Source organism: Pleurodeles waltl, chromosome 12 (genome assembly GCF_031143425.1).
Source record: "Pleurodeles waltl isolate 20211129_DDA chromosome 12, aPleWal1.hap1.20221129, whole genome shotgun sequence".
In the NCBI taxonomy this organism is placed as follows: Eukaryota; Metazoa; Chordata; class Amphibia; order Caudata; family Salamandridae; genus Pleurodeles; species Pleurodeles waltl.
Genome location: NC_090451.1, coordinates 234,140,454 through 234,165,420, shown reverse-complemented (window position 1 = coordinate 234,165,420; position 24,967 = coordinate 234,140,454). Strand labels below are relative to the sequence as shown.

General features: G+C 42.2%; 1 protein-coding gene across 3 annotated transcripts in view; it reads left to right on the top strand.

The window, feature by feature from the left end:
- The window catches only part of DHX38 (DEAH-box helicase 38), a 1,001,715-nt gene that overhangs the window by 661,123 nt on the left and 315,625 nt on the right, over nucleotides 1–24,967 (top strand). For all 3 annotated transcript variants that reach the window (XM_069216597.1, XM_069216600.1, XM_069216598.1), the window contains exons 17-19: nucleotides 20,526–20,642; nucleotides 20,764–20,871; nucleotides 22,241–22,353. In XM_069216597.1, the coding sequence (XP_069072698.1) occupies nucleotides 20,526–20,642; nucleotides 20,764–20,871; nucleotides 22,241–22,353 (338 nt within the window). The remainder of the gene's footprint in view (nucleotides 1–20,525; nucleotides 20,643–20,763; nucleotides 20,872–22,240; nucleotides 22,354–24,967) is intronic.

The following is a 24,967-nucleotide window of genomic DNA, read 5'->3' as shown; positions in this document are numbered from 1 at the left end:
TCCCTCGATCTCGTGACTCGAAAAGACTTCTTCTAAGAAAACAACTTGTAACACTCCGAGCCCAACACAAGATGGCGGGATGTGCAAAGCATGTGACTCTGCAGCGTCTCATGCCACGAACAGATGTACACTGGGTAAGTGACATTTTCCATATATATATATATATATATATATATATATATATATGTTCGGTGGCATGTGTAGCTGCAGATACCCATGCTGTGCATTATCCTGCCATCTAGTGTTGGGCTCGGAGTGTTACAAGTTTTTTTTTTCCGAAGAAGTCTTTTCGAGTCACGATACCAAGGGACTCCTCCCTTTTGGCTCCATTGCGCATGGGCGTCGACTCCATCTTTGATTGTTTTCTTTCCGCCATCGGGTTCGGACGTGTTCCTCTTCGCTCCGTATTTTGAATCAGGAAAGTTAGCTAAATATCGAAAATTCAACGGTATTGTTCTCGCTCGGTACCGGGTTAGTGTTATCGTATCGGCACCGATCGCAGAAGCGCTCCGGCGGCCCTTCGGGGCTTCCGCTCATCAGCGGGGCCTGGTCGGCCCGAACGCATCCATCGGCGAAGACTAATGGATCGGACCCCCTTCCGCTTCTGTCCGAAGTGCCACTCGAAGTATCCTTATACAGACCAACACCTGGTCTGTAATCTGTGTTTATCACCAGAACACAGGGAGGATACTTGTGAGGCCTGTCTAGCGTTTCGATCAAAAAAGACCCTTCGTGATCGACGAGTGAGAAGACTACAAATGGCGTCGACACCGAGAGAACAACTTGATGCCGAGGAGGAGGAAAGAATTTCCATCCAGGGGACGGACTCAGACGATTCTGAAAGTGAGCGAACCACGACGATGCAGAAAAAAGTGAGTAAAACTGCCCCGTCCAAAACTCACACAAAGATCGTTAAGGCCAAGGGGACGCCACTGCCAGCAGGCCATGGCTTAACCCATCGAAAAGGTGACCAAACATTGGCACCGAAAAAGACCAGGGATTTGCCGAAGACTTCCGACTCCGGTCAAGATTCTGGCACCGAACGATCTCGACACCGAGAGTTCGACTCACCCAAGGTGAGAAAAATAACGTCGGAACCGAAAAATACTTTATCGGAACCATCGGTACCGAAAAAAGCAGCTTCGGAGCCAAAAAGAAGCTCTTACACAGAAGAGCAAGGACTTTCCAGCCAAATGCATAAAAAACACAGATTTGAGCAGGAAATAAGTATGGTTGAGCCAGACCATATGCAAAGGAGGTTGCATATCCAGAAAGAGACTGGGAAAATACAAACTTCCTCCAATTAAAACAAAAAGAAAACTGTCATTTCAAGAGTCAGAAATGCAGCCGAAGGTGGCCAGAGAAAATACCCCACCACCAAGTTTTTCTCCACAACCTTCCCCACTACACTCACCACAGTTGTCTCCGGTAGGAACATCTCCTATGCAGTCACCTACGCATACAGGGATGACACAGGATGATCCTGATGTATGGGACTTGTATGATGCACCAGTATCAGATAACAGTCCAGATTGTTACCCAACAAAGCCGTCACTACCAGAGGACAGTACTGCATATACGCAGGTACTATCAAGGGCAGCTACGTTCCACAATGTAACAATGCACTCTGAGCCAATAGAGGAGGATTTCCTGTTCAACACCTTGGCATCCACCCACACTTCCTACCAGAGTCTACCAATGCTCCCGGGCATGCTCAAACATGCAAAACAGGTATTCCAGGAGCCAGTTAAAGGAAGGGCTATCACGCCTAGGGTGGTGAAAAAATACAAGCCTCCCCCAACGGATCCTGTGTTTATAACACAACAACTTACACCAGACTCAGTGGTTGTAGGAGCAGCAAGAAAGAGGGCAAACTCTCAATCGTCAGGAGACGCTCCACCGCCTGACAAAGAGAGTAGGAAGTTTGACGCAGCGGGCAAACGAGTGGCAGCACAGGCAGCCAATCAATGGCGGATCGCAAACTCACAAGCCCTACTTGCTCGCTACGACAGGGCATACTGGGACGAGATGCAACACATTATACAACACTTGCCCAAAGAACACCAGAAACGTGCCCAGCAGGTTGTGGAAGAAGGACAAGCAATATCCAACAACCAAATAAGGTCCGCATTAGACTCGGCAGACACGGCAGCACGAACGGGCAACACTGCGGTAACCATTCGCAGGCATGCATGGTTACGAAGCTCTGGATTCAAGCCAGAAATCCAACAAGCAGTGTTGAACATGCCTTTTTAACCAAGAACAATTGTTTCGGCCGGAAGTGGACACAGCAATTGAAAAATTAAAGAAGGACATGAACAGGGCCAAAGCCATGGGCGCGCTCTCTTCCCCACAGGGCAGAGGAACATTTAGAAAGCCACAATTCAGAGGGGGGTTCGAATGCAAACACCAGAGCCTTCCACCTCGCAAACCAGACCCACCTATCAGGCACAATACCAGAGGGGAGGGTTTTGTGGCTCATATAGAGGTGGACAATTCCCAAGAGGAAGGGGAAAGTTCCAGACACCTAAAACAAGCCAAACCAAACAGTGACTTCAATGTCACAAAACCCCAACACTTAACACCAGTGGGGGGGAGACTTACTGCATACTATCAAAACTGGACACACATTACTACGGACTCATGGGTCCTAGCTATTATCCAACATGGTTATTGCATAGAATTCACAAATTTCCCGCCAGATGTGCCCCCAAGGGCACACAATATGTCCAAACAACACTTAGACCTATTACAAATAGAGATCCAAGCATTATTACAAAAACAAGCAATAGAGTTAGTACCCAACCATCAGAAAGGAACAGGCGTCTACTCACTATATTTCCTGATTCCAAAGAAGGACAAAACGTTAAGACCTATATTAGACCTCAGAACACTGAATCTCTTCATCAAGTCGGATCACTTCCACATAGTAACACTTCAAGACGTGGTTCCCTTACTAAAAAAAGAGGACTACATGTCAACATTAGATCTCAAGGATGCGTACTTTCACATACCCATCCATCCTTCTCACAGAAAATACTTAAGGTTTGTAAAACACGGCGTACACTATCAATTCAAAGTGTTAAAGTTCGGGATAACAACAGCCCCAAGGGTATTCACAAAATGCCTTGCAGTAGTAGCCGCTCACATAAGGAGACAGCACATGCACGTATTCCCATACTTAGACGACTGGCTAATAAAAACCAACACTCAACAACAGTGTCTTCTTCACACACAATACGTTATAGAAACTCTACACAAACTAGGATTTTCTATAAATTACCAGAAATCACATCTGCAGCCATCCCAAATACAACAATACTTGGGAGCAACACTCAACACACAAAAAGCGATTGCCACTCCAAGTCCACAAAGAGTCCAAGCGTTCCAAAATATAACATCAAGCATACAGCCAAACCAACACTACCCAGTAAGGTTTGTAATGAAACTTCTAGGCATGATGTCTTCCTGCATAGCCATTGTCCCAAATGCAAGATTACACATGCGGCCCTTACAACAGTGCCTAGCAAAACAATGGACACAAGCACAGGGTCAACTCCAAGATCTAGTGTTGATAGACCGCCAGACACACTTCTCGCTTCAATGGTGGAACCCTATAAATTTAAACCAAGGGCGGCCATTCCAGGACCCAGTGCCTCAAGATGTGATCACATGCTTCCATGATGGGGTGGGGAGCACACCTCAACAAGCACAGCATATAGGGTCAATGGGACAATCAACAAAAACAACTCCACATAAATCATTTAGAACTGTTGGCAGTGTTTCTAGCATTAAAGCATTTCAACCACTAATAGCCCACAAACACATTCTTGTCAAAACCGACAACATGACAACAATGTATTATCTCAACAAACAAGGAGGGACACACTTGTCACAACTGTGTCTCTTAGCACAAAATATTTGGCATTGGGCAATTCACAATCCCATTCGCCTAATAGCACAATACATCCCAGGCATTCAGAACTAGTTAGCAGACAATCTGTCGAGATCACCAACAAACACACAAATGGGAAATTCATCCCCAGATCCTACATTATCACTTCCTATGCTGGGGAACACCAAAAATAGACCTATTCACAACAAAAGAAAACCCAAAATGCCAAAACTTCGCGTCCAGGTACCCACACCCTCAATCCAAGGTCAATGTGTTATGGATCAGTTGGTCAGGGATATTTGCTTACGCTTTTCCCCCTCTCCCACTCATTCGTTATCTGGTAAACGAACTAAGTCAAAACAAACTCAAACTGATACTCATAGCACCAACCTGGGGTCGCCAACCATGGTACACAACACTGCTGGACTTATCAGTAGTACCTCACATCAAAATACCAAACAGACCAGATCTGTTAACACAACACAAACAACAGATCAGACACCCGAATCCAGCATCGCTCAATCTAGCAATCTGGCTCCTGAAGTCTTAGAATTTGGACATTTAGACCTTACACAAGAATGTATGGAGGTCATTAAACAAGCTAGAAAACCTACTACAAGACATTGTTATGCAAACAAATGGAAAAGATTTGTTTACTACTGCCACACTAATCAGATTCATCCACTGCATGCTTCCACAAAGGACATTGTAAGCTACTTATTACACTTACAAAAGTCTAAGATAGCATTCTCTTCCATTAAAATACATCTCACTGCAATATCTGCCTATCTGCAAATTACACATACAACATCGCTTTTTAGAATCCCAGTCATCAAAGCATTTATGGAGGGTCTAAAAAGAATCATACCCCCAAGGACACCACCAGTACCTTCGTGGAACCTTAATGTTGTATTAACACGACTCATGGGACCACCATTCGAACCCATGCACTCCTGTGAGATGCAATACTTAACTTGGAAAGTAGCCTTTCTAATAGCTATCACATCACTTAGAAGAGTAAGTGAGATACAAGCATTTACTATACAAGAACCCTTTATACAAATACATAAACATAAAGTGGTTCTCCGTACAAATCCCAAATTCTTACCAAAAGTTATATCACTGTTCCATCGAAACCAAACAGTGGAACTCCCAGTTTTTTTTTCCACAACCAGACTCAGTAGCCGAAAGAGCATTACATACGTTAGACATTAAAAGAGCACTAATGTATTACATTGATAGAACAAAACAATTTCGCGAAACAAAACAATTGTTTGTAGCCTTCCAAAAACCTCATGCAGGAAATCCAATATCAAAACAAGGCATTGCCAGATGGATAGCAAAATGTATTCAGACCTGCTATATCAAAGCAAAAAGAGATCTACCTATTACACCAAAGGCTCACTCCACTAGGAAAAATGGCGCCACAATGGCTTTTCTAGGAAATATACCTATGACCGAAATCTGTAAAGCAGCCACATGGTCTGCGCCTCATACATTCACAAAACATTACTGTGTAGATGTGTTAACAACACAACAAGCCACAGTAGGACAGGCTGTATTACGAACATTATTTCAAACAACTTCAACTCCTACAGGCTAAGCCACCGCTTTTGGGGAGATTACTGCTTACTAGTCTATGCAGAGCATGTGTATCTGCGCTACACATGCCATTGAACGGAAAATTTCACTTACCCAGTGTACATCTGTTCGTTGCATGAGATGCTGCAGATTCACATGCGCCCTCCCGCCTCCCCGGGAGCCTGTAGCCATAACTTGTAAATTTGTAAATATATACTATTTTTTAGACACATTATGTACATACATACTTACTCTATTGCATGGGCACCTTTACTATATACACAACTCCTACCTCACCCTCTGCGGGGAAAACAATCTAAGATGGAGTCGACGCCCATGCGCAATGGAGCCGAAAGGGAGGAGTCCCTCGGTCTTGTGACTCGAAAAGACTTCTTCGAAGATAAACAACTTGTAACACTCCGAGCCCAACACTAGATGGCAGGATAATGCACAGCATGTGAATCTGCAGTGTCTCATGCCACGAACAGATGTACACTGGGTAAGTGACATTTTCCATATATATATATACAGTGTATATATATATATATATATATATATATATATATACAGTATATATATATATATATATATATATATATATATATATATATATATATATATACCATACTTGTCTAGTGTAGTGTTACTGTAATAAATTACCTTTATTTTTGTAACACTGTGTGGTTCCAATCATGTGTGATACGTTACTGTGTGACTATTGTGGTATTGCATAAGCTTTGCATGTCTCCTAGATAAGTCCTGGCTGCTCATCCACAGCTACCTCTAGAGAGTCCTGGCTTCCTAGACACTGTCTTCATTCACTAATATAGGTTGTCTGGACCTGGTATAAGGTGCCAACACCATAGGTGTCCACCACACACCAGGCCAGCTTCCTACAACACGACTATGGCCTGGAGGAGGCAGATCGTCTCTCCTACCTTCAGGACCGCCATTGGGTGTTGCAGCTTTGGTTAGGCCCTACGTCGAATGACCTTTGACACCCTTTGAAAAATAGCTAGTGCTCAAGACCAATGTCAAGAGTCTCATCAGTGAACTCTACACCCCTTTTGGTCAAAGTGAAACTAACTCTCATTCCACAGGCCAGTGTTGTGTAGCCATTTCAGTTATAGATCCATGCACGTTATTTTAACACACTAGGCTGGTGTGCACGTTAACCTAGATATATTTTATTCAGCTTTGTCTTATTATTGTTACCATTTTTACGGTCTTATTTTGTTTCCGTCTATCTAACTGTTTTTGCCTAGGCCAGCACTGTTCTCAAACAAGACATTCTTGGTCACTCTGTGCCACTTCCAAGGCTACAGCATGGTACATTGCCAGTGAACGAGGTAGAAGTTTAGTCTTCAACATTCGTAGAAAATACACATCCTTACGTAGGGACACTTTCTCAGAATATCATCTGTGTTATTAAAAAAACACTTCCTTGTCCTTTACAAGTTAGAGGGAGATTCCAGCAAGAGAACCACAACTGTATGCTGATTGCTGAATGCTTCGCTACAGATGCTAACGCCGACCGCAAGCCTTTGCTCAGGTATGGGGGTTGATGTCTTCCCAGGGGAACCTTAAGGGCAGAATTAGAGCTTAACATGCTGTGCTCTATCCTAGCCTAGATAGGGATTAGTCCATCGAAAATAGTGACAATATAATAGCGTTGTTCTTACGCTTCACTCTTCTCGTCACAATTTTAATACTGTCATGTTGTGTCGTCCTGGTTATTGCAGCTCACGCTTTGGTCTCTAAGATGCAGTTGTTTTATTAAACTCATTATTGAAACATATACTGCTTCTGTTTGTCATTTATATATGGGACTGAATTGTAAGTGAGAGAACCGGATGAGACCTGAGTGACCACGATTTCCCTGAGAAGCCAAGTATGTCATGCGCTCGGCTGCCCAATCATCACATCCTCTGATGGGGATGAGGCACTGCTAGTTAGCCAGAGCAAAACCCGGATTGGAGCGACAGGTGTCACCCGCAGTGGGTTAGACTTACTCTCCCACACCGCGGGCGATTTTGCCGCTCAAAATCCAGTAGTCTCATTAATATAATGAGAGCCTATGCGACATGGCGCCGCCAACGTTTGGTCAGGCTGTAATTTTCAGGTCCTCAGGAGTATCTATGTCCCATTATATATAATAACGCCTCAATACCGTATATGGAGACGTCCGTGGTACTGAAGATTTCCACCCTAGCTACGCAGCTACGTAGGCTATCCTATTTGCAGCTGGAGGTTGTTCAAGCTTGAACTTTAAAAGGAAAACTCTATTTGGTGTACCTTCTCTGAACTTATAGTCTGTCTATAATGGTGAATCCACAGCAGGTACAAATAGAAGTTAATATGAGACAACCTCTAACTACACATTTATTAGCAAATGGCCTAACACCATGGGGTGGTCCAGTCACATTCGTGGTGGACGCCCTTGCAGCTTATAGAACAGAACTTTTTTTATTCTTGGGTCACATTTCCAGCAGTTGATGGGACCACAAATACATTTCATCATTATACATTTGCGAATGCGCCTGGACAATACAGAGCATACGCATATTTAGAAATACCTTTATCTAATCAAGAACATAACAGTTGGCTTGATGGTTCCTTACCCCACACAATATTACCAGTAAGGTTAGGTCCTCTAAGTAATGATGGTCCTACCTGGCGTTTATTGGCCACTTATACACCACATCCTAAAGTTGAAAACTTAGCGGTGGCTGAGGTTCGTCGTTTATATACTGAATTAACAGCGATATATAGACGATTAGTACAATTCGTAATGCAAACATTAAATACAAACCCAGCATGTGCTGCTCCAGCACATCCACATGCAGCAACGGCAGGTATAAATCCTGCAACAGTACATTCAATAATGGGTAAAGTACCCGCCAAACGGGAAGAAACTCTGTTTTGGTTAGCACAAAAGAGTAATGCGCTGGAGGCAGTATTTCCCCATACGGGACCTCAGGATAAACATAGAATATTAACAATGTGCTTGCCTTTTGGGATGGTCCCTACAGTAGATAACTGTAATACTTAGGGCACGGTATTTGCCGCGCTCTATGCAACCGCACACGGTACACCGACACTTGCAGATTTACCGGATGTGTTTAAACAAATTCAAGATGATTATGGGGCTGCTCCGGCCCTAGATTTGGGTATGCAATTTATGGGCAATTTTGCCACAGTTTCCTCAATCATTTTAAGTAACCTTAAAGGGGAAGCAGTCGCACTTGCAGTGCGCATGCGTCTCTGTGACGTTACGCAACAGGATCAGGAACGCGAGCTGCCTAAAATAATCGCAGAAACTTATTCTAGCATAGGTCGAGACAGTTTAGGGGCCAGACCATCTAAACCACAATTTCAGGGCAAATCAACCAAAGATTTTCCCAAGCAAGCTCCTGAGGGCAATAAGAAACACTGGGATAAAAAACAACAAACTCCTAAAAAAGAGAGGGGAGAATCTCCGTGTATGGAGACCCCGCAGAACAGATATAATCTCAGAAATAGAGATAATATAAAATTGCCTGATAGATATCAATATACTGATACACGCCAATCTCGTTCCTTTCGGGACTGATCGGAAAAACAAAATGAGAGAGTTGGGCGATCAGAGCGAAGGACAGAGTACATGAAACCGAGACAGGAATCACAACGCTCTTTAGAGGTTTCTGTTAAAAAGGAAGAGAAACCCACCCAACAAAAACCACAATTTAAAAAGAAACAAGTGGCAGCAGTCACAGTTCGACATGCCACTCAGGAAGAGGGTCCTCTTGAAGAACAAGAAGTGGGCTCTAGCACTGCTAGACAGTGAGGCAGAGGTCACAATAGTTCGTCGGAATCTTCTAGAGCACCTGGAGGTGAAAGCAACTGATGACTTTATACAAATAGAAACTGCTGACATGTGTGTCTCCACGCCTGATAGGGTATATAAAGTAACGCTACAGTTAGAAGAAGACATTGAGCGCATAATAAACGCAATCTTTTGGGATTGTGTAGTAAACATATATGATGTTTTGTTGGCCGAACAAGATTGGCCACCTGAATTTGCACCTACCCAAATGGAGAAGACGTTATTAAGCCTTCCTTCTCGCCCCTTGTTCCAGAGGATCTCGCTGAATCCTATGCCATTGATTGGGCTTTGGCACAGGCACCTGAGTTATACCGAAATCACGTAGGATGGGATAAAGAATCCCCCTACCATGTAATTAAAATTAAAAATGAACCTCAACCCCAACCTCAGTATCCTATAAAACACGAAGCAAAAGCAGCTGTTAGAGAAATACTCACGCAATTAGAGTACCAGCGCGTAATTGAACCCTGTGTCCCCCCAATGAATAATCCATTATTCCCAGTAGCTAAACCAGACCATTCCTATAGAATAGTCTTAGACTACAGACACCTAAACAGTCATACACGCACTTTTGCGATACAAAATTCACTTAGCACAGCACTAATGAACAATATAGTGCGTAAAAAATGCAAAACAGCACTGGACATTTCCAATGTTTTTTTCTTCCAGAATATAGCGCCTGAGAGTAGAGACTTAACAAGTTTCAGCGCACTGGGCTCCCAGAAATAATTCAGATTACCTCAGGGGTATAAGAACAGTCCAGGACTGTTTGCAGCTCATGTGACTGCAATTTTGCACGAGATTGATCCTTAAGCATTGTCCTATGTAGATGATATCTATCTTACGGATGATGAAATACTACAACATCTAAGATGGGTAACCCGCATTGTTGTAGGATAAGCTGAATTTGGCTACAAATTCAATTAAAAAACAAAAAAAATGCCTTCCTCAGCCTCCTGTTTTGGGGATATGAGTTATCAAGTGAAGGAAAGAGTCTGCCGCCACAATTCTTAGAGAAATGTGCACAGTTACAACCACCAGATACAATTTAAAAAACTGTAATCTCTATTGGTTTTCCTAAATTTTGGCAGAACATACATTCCAGATTGTGCTACACGCATAAAACCTTTATATGATCTGATACGTCCCGATTTTTCAAGTAACTTCTGGACAATTGAACATACACGCATTCTTCAAGATTTGCAAACAGACATGCTTGCAGCACAACACTTACACATGTGGGACAATAAAACACATTTGGTCATCAGAGTAATAGCTGGTGCCATCGGTTTCACCTACGTGACATTTAATGAAGGTGAGACAGTCCCGATTGCATACAAATCACACTTGGATTCAGCGGCAGAACAATGCTTTGCTCCCACTGAGAAAATTCTCACTGCTGTACAGATGGCTGTCATTAAAGAAAGACCTCTTGCTCAAGGAAAGCACATTATTGACGTTTCTCCAATCTCAGACCTAGAGGCTGTTACAAAAGCCAGTGTTCCGAACGCAAAAGCATTACACCCACGTTGGGTGCAATGGGCTACGTCTTTGACAGCCACTGATAGACATCATTTTTTACCCAAAGTTACAAACACAAGAATTTTTACAGTACGAAATAGAATACCCAGTTCCAGCAAATACATTGCCACTTGAACAATATCATAGAGTCATGTACACCGATTGCTCAGCACAACCTGCAGTTGGCACAGAACACCAATATTCTTTTGCTTGCGCAGTCATAAGTGGCTACATGGAGGGCGATAAATGTTGTCCTCTACATACCTTTACGCAAACCCTAGTGGATTGCACAGCACAGTTGGCAGAGCTAAAGGCTCTGCTGATGGCACTGGAGCACACAGATCCTGCACAGCCTACGCTGATTGTTTGTGATTCATATTATTGTGTACAGTCCTTTAATGAATACCTGCATTATTGGCGCCAGAATGGGTTCAGGGATTCCAAAGGCAACACCATAAAACACAGACTTCTGTGGGGGAAAGTAGCAGATCTGAAAGAAACGCTACCAAATGTCCATGTTGTACATACACTTGGACACCAGCGCGTTGGGATACACGTTGCTGGAAATACATTGGCTGATGAAGCTGCAAAGTCAGCAGTGGCTGTAGCTGCTGTAGCTGCAGTGTCTCGTTTGAATTCAAAACCAGACGCAGACATATGGGCTGCCGTGACCGCTACGGCTGATGGTGCGCCCTATCCTAAAGGATTTCCAGACAAATATTCCTACCGAATGGGAGGTATGCTGAACGCTGAGGTTTAGATACTAGGCGTAGGGGTACAAGACATCCCCAATAGAGATATAAGATCACAATTGATTCAAGCAGCGCATGGGGGTTTCATCTGCTCATGCTGGTGTGGCGGCTACAATTTCGATCTTGCAGGCTCGTTATTGGTGGCCAGGTCTCTATAAAGAGACCAAGCAGTATGTCCTTTGTTGTGACATCTGTCAACAAATTAAAGTTTCCACTGCCAAACGCCCACCGCAGACACCCTTCTTGATTTCAAACAAACCATTACAGTGTGTGTACTTGGATCATTGCAGTCTTCTAACACCGGATAGTGCATACAAGTATATTTTAGTCGCTGTTGATTCATGCTCCAGATTTTTATGAGTGTGGCCACAACGCTTGGCTGGCGCTGGGACTGTTATTAAAGATTTGCGAGTCTTTATCAGTACATATGCGGTTGCGGCTTTCCATTCGGACCAGGGCCCTGCTTTCGCCTCAAGGGCATTCAGGGACGCCATGGCTTCGTTGGGGGTCAAACTCCGGTACTCGTCTCCATTTCATTCCGAGGGAAATGGTATCATGGATCGATTTAAACCGTGATTTAAAGCAGTCTTTAACAACCAGAGTCTTGGGTACGGGTCGTAGTTGGCTTAACCACCTATATGGAGTCCAGAGAGCACTTAATAATCTGCCTAGAAGGTCCCTTGGGGGTCGTACTTCATATGAGTGCCTGTTCGGAACTCTAATGTATGTTCTGGATCTTGATGGTCCTGGTGTGGAGGCAGCAGAAACACCTTTTGACATAAATGAACGTGTCACTGCCTTACAGGAATTGCAACAGTTCTGTGACAATAAATCTTCTATCAGTGCTGCCTCCACAGGAGTCAAGGATGGGCCTGTAACATCTACCGGCTGGATTCCCAGAGTTGGGGATCTCGTACGTGAGAAAGTACCTGTGAAAAAGGAATTTGGCCCTTCTTACAGAGCACCAGTTCCAATATTAGGGATACACAGTACCAGAACTGTAATTTTACCACCATTGGCAGGTGCCAAAGAAAATCGTTTTGTCTCCATCGACGATGTCAAATTACACCATGTGGCTGATGCGGCACAGCCGGCCAAGAGGAACGTCCAGTTCTTCTCGAATCCCTTTCACTACTGGTCAAGAAGTTCCTCTACAAGTTGTTTATACCAACACCGACACCTCTCCGAGCTTGGGGAGGGTGGAAGTTGATCTTGCATTGGTTCCACTTACATCACACAATATAGAAATGGTTGACCGAGTTGACTCAACTCCAACACAGACGGATGGTGCTATCTATAGTGTGCCACCACGGGAAACACCAACTCCTCCGCTGACCATGGCTCCACCATTTGCACAAACTGCTTCTGGATATTTTGCCGACCTCAGTGATGACTTCTCAGTCTCATTAGCCTCTTCAGCTGCTGACTTGTCAAGAACACGTAAGCTAAAAAAACTGGCTTAAAGAAACATATTTTGTTTTTCCATGGCTCTCTTTGACTGTCCTAGCTTTCCTAATTTGGATTGGTTTTGTTATTACCTTTTTCTTACTAATGGTCATTTTCTTCCTGAAAAATCAACATTTGAATTGGTGGAGGAGGTCTTAAAACCACATTTTTCATCACATAAGGTCCGAAGAGACTTATCATTTGTGAACATTTCTGCAGTACCAATTCCTGATGGGATTGTTTGGGACAAAGTAATATTTGATATATATGGTCCCACTGAAGTAATTCAAATACCATATGTGTTCAAATAATCAATAAATGATATTGTAATACCAGGCATTGTTTCTGATGATTGGGATGTGAAAACAGTTGATTCTATGATGACTGAATTGCAGTATTGTACTGTCTTTGAAAATGAAGATGTTTATCAATCTCAAGAGAATTATGGTGCTATGTTTTGCTATAATTGTTATGGGCACCATTTCATACATAGAGCGAGCAGCCCTAAAACTGTTTTTAATTATACACAATGGGAACGTTGTCCGACTCCCCCACAGGGGAGTTCCGAAACATATTCTGAAAAGTTTACATATTTATCTGGGCACAATGTAAAAAACGCTGAGTCATATTATTTTAAGGTACCACCTACTAAGAATATACATATATTAATGACAAATACAAAATTTATATATTCAGAATCCTTTGTTTCCCGGTTGTCTATAGAAGGCTATGAATATTGGCTGAAGTCGATCGATCTGAAAAGTGTGTGGGGAACAAAAAATTGGCAAATTAGGGGAAAGGAAGCTTTATTTAGAGCATGACTCTTTCCTGTACAAATTATATTTTTAAATGAAACATTACAACAAACAAGTTGTTTAGGCTTAGCTAAAATTAAGGAATTAAACATGCCCAGCATATCTGCCCCTGCAAAGTTTTATAAATGGAAAATATATACAAATGCAACTGAAGACCAGCTCGACGAATGGGTCCAGAATGGTACATTTAATGTTTCACTGACACGTCCTGGAGGGTGGTTATTGTGGCCAATAGATACCAGTGGGTGTTGTGAACGTTTTATCGAATCCTTGGGCGTTTTAGAACTGGTAGGCCGAACCCTCGCTATATATCATCTGAACATGCGGGTATAGTTACAACATATAGGCCCTCATTCTGACCTTGGCGGGCGGCGGAGGCCGCCCGCCAAAGTCCCGCCGTCAGATTACCGTTCCGCGGTCGAAAGACCGCCGCGGTAATTCTGACTTTCCCGCTGGGCTGGCGGGCGGACGCCTTCAGACCGCCCGCCAGCCCAGCGGGAAAGAGGCTTCCACGATGAAGCCGGCTCGGAATCGAGCCGGCGGAGTGGAAGCTGTGCGACGGGTGCAGTTGCACCCGTCGCGTATTTCACTGTCTGCGCAGCAGACAGTGAAATACATGTAGGGGCCCTCTTACGGGGGCCCCTGCAATGCCCATGCCAGTGGCATGGGCACTGCAGGGGCCCCCAGGGGCCCCGCGACCCCCCCCTACCGCCATCCGGATCCCGGCGGTCGGACCGCCAGGATCTGGATGGCGGTAGGGGGAGTCGGAATCCCCGCGGCGGTGCAGCAAGCTGCGCCGCCGTGGAGGATTTAATGGGGCGGCGGTACACTGGCGGGAGCCCGCCAGTGGTGCCGGTCCGACCGCGGCTTTACCGCCGCGGTCGGAATCCCCATTGGAGCACCGCCGGCCTGTCGGCGGTGCTCCCGCGGTCCTCCGCCCTGGCGGTCAAAGACCGCCAGGGTCAGAATGACCACCATAGTGTAGGAAAATTGTGCCAGCAATGGTTAAAATCATACTCACTACATGCGGTTAGCGAAAACCTCAGTCTCCTGTCTAGTAACACTGACTTACAGGACTTCCTGTTAGGACCCAGAAAACACCGTAGGAAGTGTTTTTTAATGAGGCATATAATGAAATTTGGAAGCTTTCCCAACAAGAAGCAGCTGCCTGGTTAAGGTAAAAAGACCAGGAAAATCTAAAAAATAAAAAGCATTATCTGTTGTACATAATGGGATTAATACCTTGTCCGACAAGATATATACTTTAAATAATATTGTCTCTTCTGCTACAGACATTATACAAACAGATATGTCTTCTTTACACCATGGACCGAGTCAACTAATGTCCATTATGCAGTTGGGTTGGACACTTCAAACATTGAAGGCGGGTCACGTTCCCCGGCAGCATTTCAGTGCGAGGGAGATATTTTCTTCCTTCAATTTAACGCAACAACAACAACTGATGGCTAAGAAGGAAGCAACTTATGTCATGCTTAACATTGAGAAATTAGAAAAGTTGCTTTTTACTGTGGCTGAAATACCATCTGCTGAGTGGCTAATACATGGGGGCATTAATCTGTCTATTTCAACACTTTAATTCACCTCCTGTTTAAAATACATTCCGGTAGGCAGATATGAAATGCTGGAGATAGTTACATCCATGAGGTGTGGGAGCGTCCCTTCTCGTACAAATGCTTCAGTGGCATGATAGAAGTGTTTCTTAGCCTTAGTGAATGCAAGACTTCAGTCAGCCATTCAATGGTTTGTGAACAGCTGTCCTTGCATGGGGCTTGTAACTCCTCCGCTGCGAACTTGGCTTGTTATCTGAAGGGAGTTCCAGTCCCCTTGATTAGACCCACGTTCCAGGTGCTTTCAAACAGCAGCTACGTCCTCCTCAATGGTGAAGACTGTTGTGGCATGCGGGCCGGAATAGTTTACGTTGTTTCGGTCTCTAAGGTCGTTACATGCTACGGGAACATACTTTTTCCCCCCAGCATTCACGGATATAAACAAAGTGCCGAAGTTGAAGCTCCACTTCTGTAAAGTACTAACAATCCAAATTTCTTGCGAATGGTGAAGGCAGTGCAGATGTTTTTTATCTGCATTTTCACCTTGAAAAGTTATTAATAAAGCTTGATGGAGGGGTTTTGTAATTGCGTGGTGTGGGGTCAGTGGTTATATGTGGTAGGTTGTGCAGCCTGGCCCTGCGGCCAACCCCCGCCGTGCACGTCTGAGGCCTGCTCAGAGTTGGGTGGTTATAGGGAGTTAGTTGCAGCTAACCCCCACTACGCAAAGGATGTGCGTGGGCCAGGTTGGATTAATGTACAGTAATTCAATTTATTTTACATTTGGAAAAAGCAATAGAAATTCACTGAAAAACCAAAGGTTACAGTAACATTGTAGTTAGAAAATAGAATTTAAAAAAACATAGAAATTCACTTAAAAAAAGGTAACCGGGACATTATAGTTAGGGTCACATTTTAAACATACAAAGTCATAGAATTTCAGCTGTTATAGTTGGTTATTTCAAGCAACTATAACTCGTGCCCCAATGTAACTGTAACTTGCGCCCTCGCCATGCATTGCTAATTACCTCACATATTACAACACTCATGACATCTTAGATACCATCATTGATAATGTCAATGTAATATTTGCTGTAAACAACTTGAAGCAAAAAACTGTGCATGGAGGGGTGCGAGTTATAGTTACTTTAGGCCATGAGTTATGGTTACTTGAAAAAACTCTAATTACAGCAGGTGAATTTCTATGGTTTTGTACATTTAAAGTGCGAGTCTAAGTGTAACATCTCTGTAACCTTTGTGTTTAAGTGAATTTCTATGTTTTTCTAAATCTATTTCCTAACTTTAAAGTCCCTGTAAAGTTTGGTTTTTAAGTGAATGTCTGTGTTTGTGTGTGTATGTATATATTTGACTATATTTTAAACATCATTAAAAAATGTTCCATACAACTGCTGTTTCATCTATTCAAGCATATGACTCTATGAAAGATCCAATATTGGAGTAAGAAAATAAGTAACATACCTCTAATTCTAGATCTACAGTATTGGAATCTTTCATAGATTTACATTCAACCCACCCTCCTCCCCTGGCAAGCTCACCTTATCTCTCAATGGGTGTTTATCTACACTTGTGACTGAAACTCTGAGGGACTGAAGCTTCTCACGGAAGTGTGCCAGAGGCTGGTGTAGCCTCATCGCCTGGAACGTAAGTTTAGTCTCGTTTTTAAAAACAACTAGGACGTTAATAAACTGAACGGCCTATGGCCTTTCTAGTATATGCCTATCATTGCACTGCTTTTTCCAAGGTACCGTGGGACTCCCATCTCGACAACAGGGAATGATTCAAGCATGTGAATCTTATGAAAGATTCCAATACTGTAGAACTACAGTTACAGGTAAGTAACTTATTTTCTTGTAAATCATTTAGGAAAGTGCAATGCTATATGCTTTACTGCAGGCATAAGCAGTTTGGGCCTAACTTTGATATTGAACAAAATTGCTTCATTGCATTTACAAATCCTTATCACTTAGTACAGACAAAACCACTTGAGCCTGACAATCACTCTAAAATGGAATTCATTCATTACATTTGAAGTAGCACAATGAAGTAATGTTTAACAGATCAATCCGTAGTCATAAAATAGAAGTCAATACATCAACACATTCAAGGTCGTAATAGTATTGTACTATTCTTATTGACAATCATACGTGTGGTGTGATAACTTAATGTGAGACCAAACTTATATAATAATTGAATATCCCAACAGTTTTGGTATGGAATGTTGTTTTAAGCTCACAAGAAATATTAATTACTTTGTAATCTACAAATAGTCCTCAAACAAACTGTATGTGGTCATCCGCTATCCAGATCAGGATAAAAACAACAAGACGCAATCTCAATGGGAAAATCCTCCATCTTAATATATGTGATCGCTGTAGTCACAAACGTATGGAAGTGAAAATAAGAGCACGGAACAGGTCCTAAGGTAATCAAACGTAACACACACAATCTAATTTTTCTCACAGTATGTCATCTACTAGTGTAGAATGAACAGACAAGATCTGAGATGCCACCACAAATTCTAGTTGGGCCAAATTATGCATCAACCAATCTTCACTTCAGAAACAATTATACTTATGATATCAGTATAAACTTATATATAGCATATATTGAATTGCTAAGTTTCAGAGCAAACACATCTATCCCAATATTGTGTTTCAATATGAAAAGTAAATAACTATGCCACTGTTTAATGGTACCCCAATGGACCTCTACAGAGCACTCCCCAATGGACCTCTACAGAGCACTCCTTGTGGTAAAACATTCTGATTAGTGCTCTTACGGTGGTGCCATCTTAAAACGGGTCTGTATTTTCATCAGTCCACACTGTTCATAAAAATAGAGCTATGAAGAGGGCACAAGTCCCTAAATGTTGTTTGGTTATGAGCCCACCACCCTCTATTACTCCTTACTCAACCCTTATGTAAACCCTTTCAAGCATCTCCAAAACTGTCCATGATATAGCTAACAAGGTGCTACTATTAACCAATAAACTAGAATGAGAAATGAGCAGAAAAAGGAAACAACTCAAGTACTTTAAAATCGACATAACCGTGTACGGTGTGCAGACCATGAGTTTCTATATCTATCAAACTGCCAAACAGCTACCTTTTAAACCATGCCAAAATCTAGACACATGCCAGCCCATTTACTGGTAATGTGTTCCAAAGCATAAAGGTGCATTCAGAAGGTCATGAGTGCAGTTATCATGCACTCATAAATTTTATAAACACGAAAAGCGCATTCTAGAACTTGTCTCAAGACCTATTGAAATGGAATGTTAGATGTATAAGTATAAACAACAAGACAAGGGCATCTTTATTTTTAAACCTCCATCTCAATTCCAGGAATATATGGGAGTGCTTTCACACCCCCTGACATCCAGCACCAATGTTGGTATCTCAGCTGATCTCTTACATGAATTAATAACAAAATTCAACTCACTATCCCCTGGAGAGCTTGGGTATTTGAATACAGTATAAAGAGGTGCTCCCAAAAGGATTGTACAGCAACTTAGCAGTTTTTAGAATGCATCCTGACGAAGAATCTGATTAAACATCAAACCCCAAACAAAAATTAATGTAGTCTTACTCAATAATTATATATGACTAATGAATGAAGGCATATATTTCTGTATAAGAACAAATAATTTCAGTCACTTAGACATAATGTTGATTAAGTATTGAAAACCTTGTGTTAGGCTGCAGCATAGGCACATTTAGATTCAGCAGCAAAATAATGCTGTGCACAAAGCTCAGGCATATATATGTGCAACTCTGCTCAACCGCATTTTTTTGTGTTCATAACTATAGGTAAGTGGTTTGAGTTGGTGTGAAGCTGGCACATAAATATGTCCAAAGCATATGTGGGGTGTGCTTCGATGTTGCGGTTCCTACAGAAATATACATTAGAGGTCATCCTCTGGATTGTATGCGTGGGCAGAATGAGCGATCCGTATTTCTAAATTTAAAAAAAGAAAAAACAAATAGATCAGTCTACACTGTGAACACAATAGATTGTACACAGTTGTAGCAAAATATAGATCGTAAATAAAGAAACCACATTTCTGCTTAGATTTTTTTTTTTTTTATCTGCAACCATCCTCTTTCATAGTGTCACTAGATGTGTCGTTGGCTTCCCTCTAATGATCGATGTTAAATGTCAACTTGACAAAAACTCATGGATAATTATGAACACTAAACTGTGCTTGAGTGGAGTAACACATATCTTTGCCTGATCATTGTGCATGCCTTTACTGTTTTACTTCTGGACATATATGTACATAGGCTGCAACAGAACCCCTTACGTTCTGAGTAGTGAACTAACATGTCTGTGCACACCTTCATTTACTCATATATGATTATTGATTAAGCCTATTTATTGTGGCGTTGTAGTTTTATGTTTTATCACCTTCTTCAAGATTCATTTGAACAATTGCTACAACTAAATTGATGATCTCTCACATAAAGCTTAATCAGCTTTGTATTCTGCCAGCCAATGCTTTTGCCAGAAGAGGGGACATTATTGTAGTGAAAGGTTCTTCAGTTTTCAATGCAGTTCCTCTTGCTGCTTTCAGCAAATTCTTGTTCCTGAAGCTACTGTTACACTCACTTTTTTCATGATAAGCACCTTAGTCCTCCATCCCAATATCGGTTGGTCCTGGATCAGTGATGAAATATATTCCGGTCAGGTCCGGCTAGGTCAGTCACACATACTTTATGTTCATAGTACTAAAATGTAGAAGTTGCGAACATTATCTCTGTGTCCTTATCACGAAAGTGGTTCAGTTCTCTGTTCAACCTTCTTTATAATGAACTTCGTTTTGATATCTGTTATACCTTCTCTTCCATTTAACCTCTGTTTTGACTGAAGTTGTTTTCTGTTAATTTAGCTAATCTTTCTGCAGCCTTGTAAACATAGTCTTGTTTTTCCTTTCTCATTAGTTTTTTTCATCCATCACCAGCAAACTCTTACAGGCAACTTTGACTAAAGTCAAAGTTTCTGGTATTTGCATTTAAAAGCTCGCCTCAAGTAATTTCCTTAATCCTACTACTTTTTCTTTCTCAGGTGTCTTCTGATCAGATTGTGGAACGATTGGAAGAACTGGAGAACGCTCCTGCGCTGGCTGTGCTCCCCATCTATTCCCAACTTCCATCTGACCTCCAGGCCAAGATTTTCCAGAAAGTAAGTGATTAGTCCTTATGATGACGACCTTGTCATCCTTTCAATGTGTTCTTCCCTTGAGGCACAAGCAAGTGTGATTAGTAGCTGATGACCATAATAGCGTAATTCCTTCTCTTCCCAGGCTCCAGATGGTGTTAGGAAGTGCATTGTTGCCACTAACATTGCAGAGACGTCATTGACAGTGGATGGGATCATGTTTGTTATTGATTCTGGTTACTGCAAGTTAAAGGTGAGTTCAGAGAAGTCCACATTTAATGCAGAGGGCTGTCCTCCATGCAAAGAGGTGGGAGAATAATCTTTTGTCTAATTTGCTTCCTTTGGAGAAGTGAAATGAAGTCTGATGCTTGGCAAAAATCCAGTTCTTATCAGTTCGGTGGACTTTCTTTGAGTTCACTTGCTTCTAAATGTGTGAAAGCAATAATCTAGTTTAGATGTCAGAAGTTTTATAACTAAAACAAAACATTGCAGTGTGTTTGAGGAGTGTATGCTGGTAAACTGTTTTATCTCAGAGGCAGCAATAGGACTGTTAGTCGGTTCTAGAATATGGAACATTAACACACTGCTCCTGTGAAGATTTATTGATAATGTATATTTAACTTTCTGTCAATACGTTGTTTCTGCTTAAATGTGTGCATTATGTATTTTTGATTTAGTGAAGTCTGAGAATAGGTGCATGTGATCAAACCTATCTGGGGTTTATTTATCTGTTCATGAGTGTGTGGTGTCCTGAGTCTAGATGCTCTGATGCATTTTCTGTCTGGTGCAGCCTGCTGACCTTCGGTCTCAACCCCAAAAGAGTATATTGCACTAGATTTAAAGGTGGTTGAGTAGTTGCATAATGATGAATTAAAAATATGAAAGAACTAAGTGCTCCATGGTGTTGTAGACTTTATACCAGTATCCCACCGGGTCAACTTTGGTAAAGTAGATACTGTGGTGATTTAACCCTTGGTGTATCTTATGAGTGCTGACAACTGAGCTAACTTTGATCTTCCTATTGCAGTTGAAAATATACATGTGACTGCTGGTTTAGCTATCCTGATACACAATTTTGTGAGTAGAACGGTAGTCAGGTGATTATTTGGCTTAATTTCATGTTGACTTGACTTTAAGTTAAAAATTTGACCTGTCCAATCTGTTGTGATGGAATGATGGCTCCGACTCATTCCTGGCTAGAGGGGACGATTTGGAGGTATTATCTCAGCTACATCTGAGGATTTTGTTTGAGTTTGTTTTTCTTTGTTTTTCTAGCTGGGGGATCTCAACTGATTCTCACACTTGATATGTGGGGAGAACTGACCTTTCTCCAACTACTTGTCCACTTTTCCTCTCTTTGTCACCCTGGTGCTTACGCACCCTCCTACTCCCTTCCTTTTTATATTACTTTGTTCGCTCCAACATTCCTCATCATTCGCTCCAACATTCCTCTTCATTCAATCTTTTTGTCCCTTCACTTTGCTTTACTTAGATCACCTGTTTTCTTATCACTTCTCTGATATTTCCATTTAGTCTTGAATGACGTATTTATTTTACCTTTGTTCATTTCATCCTTTCTCTCTTTGTCTTCCTCTTTTAATTGTGCCTTTGCTGCTGCTCAGGTTTTCAACCCTAGAATAGGCATGGATGCCCTCCAGATCTACCCCATTAGTCAAGCCAATGCCAACCAACGATCAGGACGTGCTGGAAGGACAGGACCAGGACAGTGCTTTAGGTGAGATATTACCATGAGTGTTTTATGCAGTCAGGAACAAATTGTGACCATAATTAATGTAAGTGATTCACTTTTCAACGGATCCAGTGAAAACTGTTTTGAGTTTTGTGCTCAGGCAGGGATCAACCTTTTAAGTTACTGGTAGATGAGAAGCATTGTCTGCAGATGGCTGCCAGAATGTATCATTAATGTGCTTCATATGAGAGATTGCAAAGGTATGGTGGAAAGAGAGCACTGAACTCCAGCATTGTTAAATAGTTTGGTCCTGATAGACATGAATAAACTAATTAGCAGTGAGCATCTTTGAAGGGAAGACCAAGTGAAACAGTTCTACAAATCAAAGGTCAGCATGTGCTTGGTTATTCAGGCATGACTCCAACATGGCTGCGCTTCAGGTGACAGACCAGCACTGACCAGGGCCACTTGAGAATTGAGAGCTCATCATGACAATGTTTTAGGTAAAAGTTAAGTACAGCATTGATGGGTAGGCAGCACAAAACTAAGACGGTGTTACAAACAGGTTTCAATGGCCTGAGCAGCAAATTTGAAATGTGATTTTGCTTCTGCGCTGACATGGAAGTAACCATGTGGGCTTCCAGGATACGTTTGTCACAGGCCCTCATGGAAGCAACTAACTTGCTCAAGACCTGTCATTGCTATTCCAGAGGAGCTGGCCATAGAGTGTTACGATAGTGACTTAAGTACAGTCCTCCCTTAGCCTAAACTGGTGGAATGTGACAAATAATTCAAGTGCCAGATATAGCTCTGCCTTTGGTGCTTTTGAAAGCATTTCCTTCACACTGCCAGCTTGTTGAGATTCCACCTGCATTTTGAGACCCAGGGAAGTGTCTAAAATGCCTTCCGGATTGCTACAGAATTATGAATGAGTCACAGAAGAAGCCGCACTATGCAGCTAGTTCTCACTGTACTTCCATTAAGCCACCACCCACCTGCAGCTCATAAGCCCTTTTTATATGTAACCTGCCTGTGATGCACATGGCTCATTAACTCAGTCCGGTATTGCTCAATTTATGTGAGTATTGCCTGGTATGCTCTGAGAAAGAGAACTGAGCAAGCGCAAAAAAAGAATTCTGCATTGTAAAATTCTAATTGATACTTAAAAACAATAGAAAATGTATTTCTGCTTGCTGGAACATTTATCAAAACCAAATCGAATGGTATACAATTGACATTTATTTTTTAAATGCTGACTGTAAGAAATTGGAGTATTATTGGGAGGTGGGAGACTACCTGCCTCAATGATTAATCACAACCCTCATCAGGGTGAACCCTCAAAGTCACTAAATTCACCTGTGTTCAACCCTGTGGTAGTTATGGCACAAAGCGGATAAGCTTCACATAGGACAATGTGTTTAGTATTCATGCAGTACAAACAGGGATAAAGTAAAAATACGAACCAATAAAAATCCCACACTGAAATAGAAAAATCGAGTGAAATTAAATAAACAAAATTACACCAAAAACACAAAAAATCAATAAGGGAAACTTAAGACATGAATTTTATTTTTTGTATGTAGAATTAGTGCCAAAAACAAAAAATCTCAGATAGTCAACAGTCGCAATAGATTTGGGACTTGAAGGCAGTTTGAGACTGACTACGATGGAGTACGATTGTTACACCACCATGTTTATTTTAGTCAAAGATTTGACCTTCTTACTTAGTCCTTTGTGTCCCAAACCTCAAAACTCAAGGGAGGTGCTCGGAGACTCACAGGGTGCTAGGTAGGGACCAACAAGAAGGTCCAGTCCACTTCCAGTAGTCACTGCTCAGCAGGGTACTTCTAGCAAAAGGCCTCTTTCAGCTTATCTTCTCTCTGAAGCCACACAGGAGGTCATATAACTGACCCTTGGAGTCCACTTCTATGTCCTGGGTACCAAAAGGAGCAGGTCCATTCATGCAGGACTTCTCTCAGGTCACAGCCAGCCGGTCCAGTCCTGTTTTGTTCTTCCTCAGGCCCAGGAGTTTTCTGAAGTGGGTGTTTGGAGATACCACATTTATGCTTGGCACTAGCTTGGGGGTGAGGATGACTCCTGGGCACACCCTAACCAATGTGGTTAAAGTTCCTGGTTCCTATTCTTTCCCTCTTCAAATGTGCCCGAGTGGTTATATGTAAACCCTGACAAAGAAGTCTGGTAGGACAAAGCAGAGACCTTCAGCAACCAGACAGATGATCCATAGGAATCGGCTTTACATCATGTTCTCTCTCCTTTCAGGGGCGCCCCAAATGTTGTATGTGAACCCATCAGATCTATCAAGCAGAATGTGGCACTCAAGCAGGATTTGACACTGTCTCAAAAATGATACCAGCAGTCCCCACTACTAGGATTTTAATCTGTACTCTGGTTTTCTAAATAGGACAGTTAGGCCTGCCCAGTGTAAACATCTTGTGAGTACTAGTCCCTGTAAGGACATGTTAATGTTAAATTTCTACATGCCCTACTTTTAAAGGCCATGCTCTTAACCTTGTGTGCTAGAAAGGCCTACATGGGGCTGATTATTTGTTAAAATGTTTTATTTTGAAAGGTTGAATTATGGGTTTTACACTGATACGTTCAGGATGAATAGTAGACTTGAAGGGATAATTGCTTGACA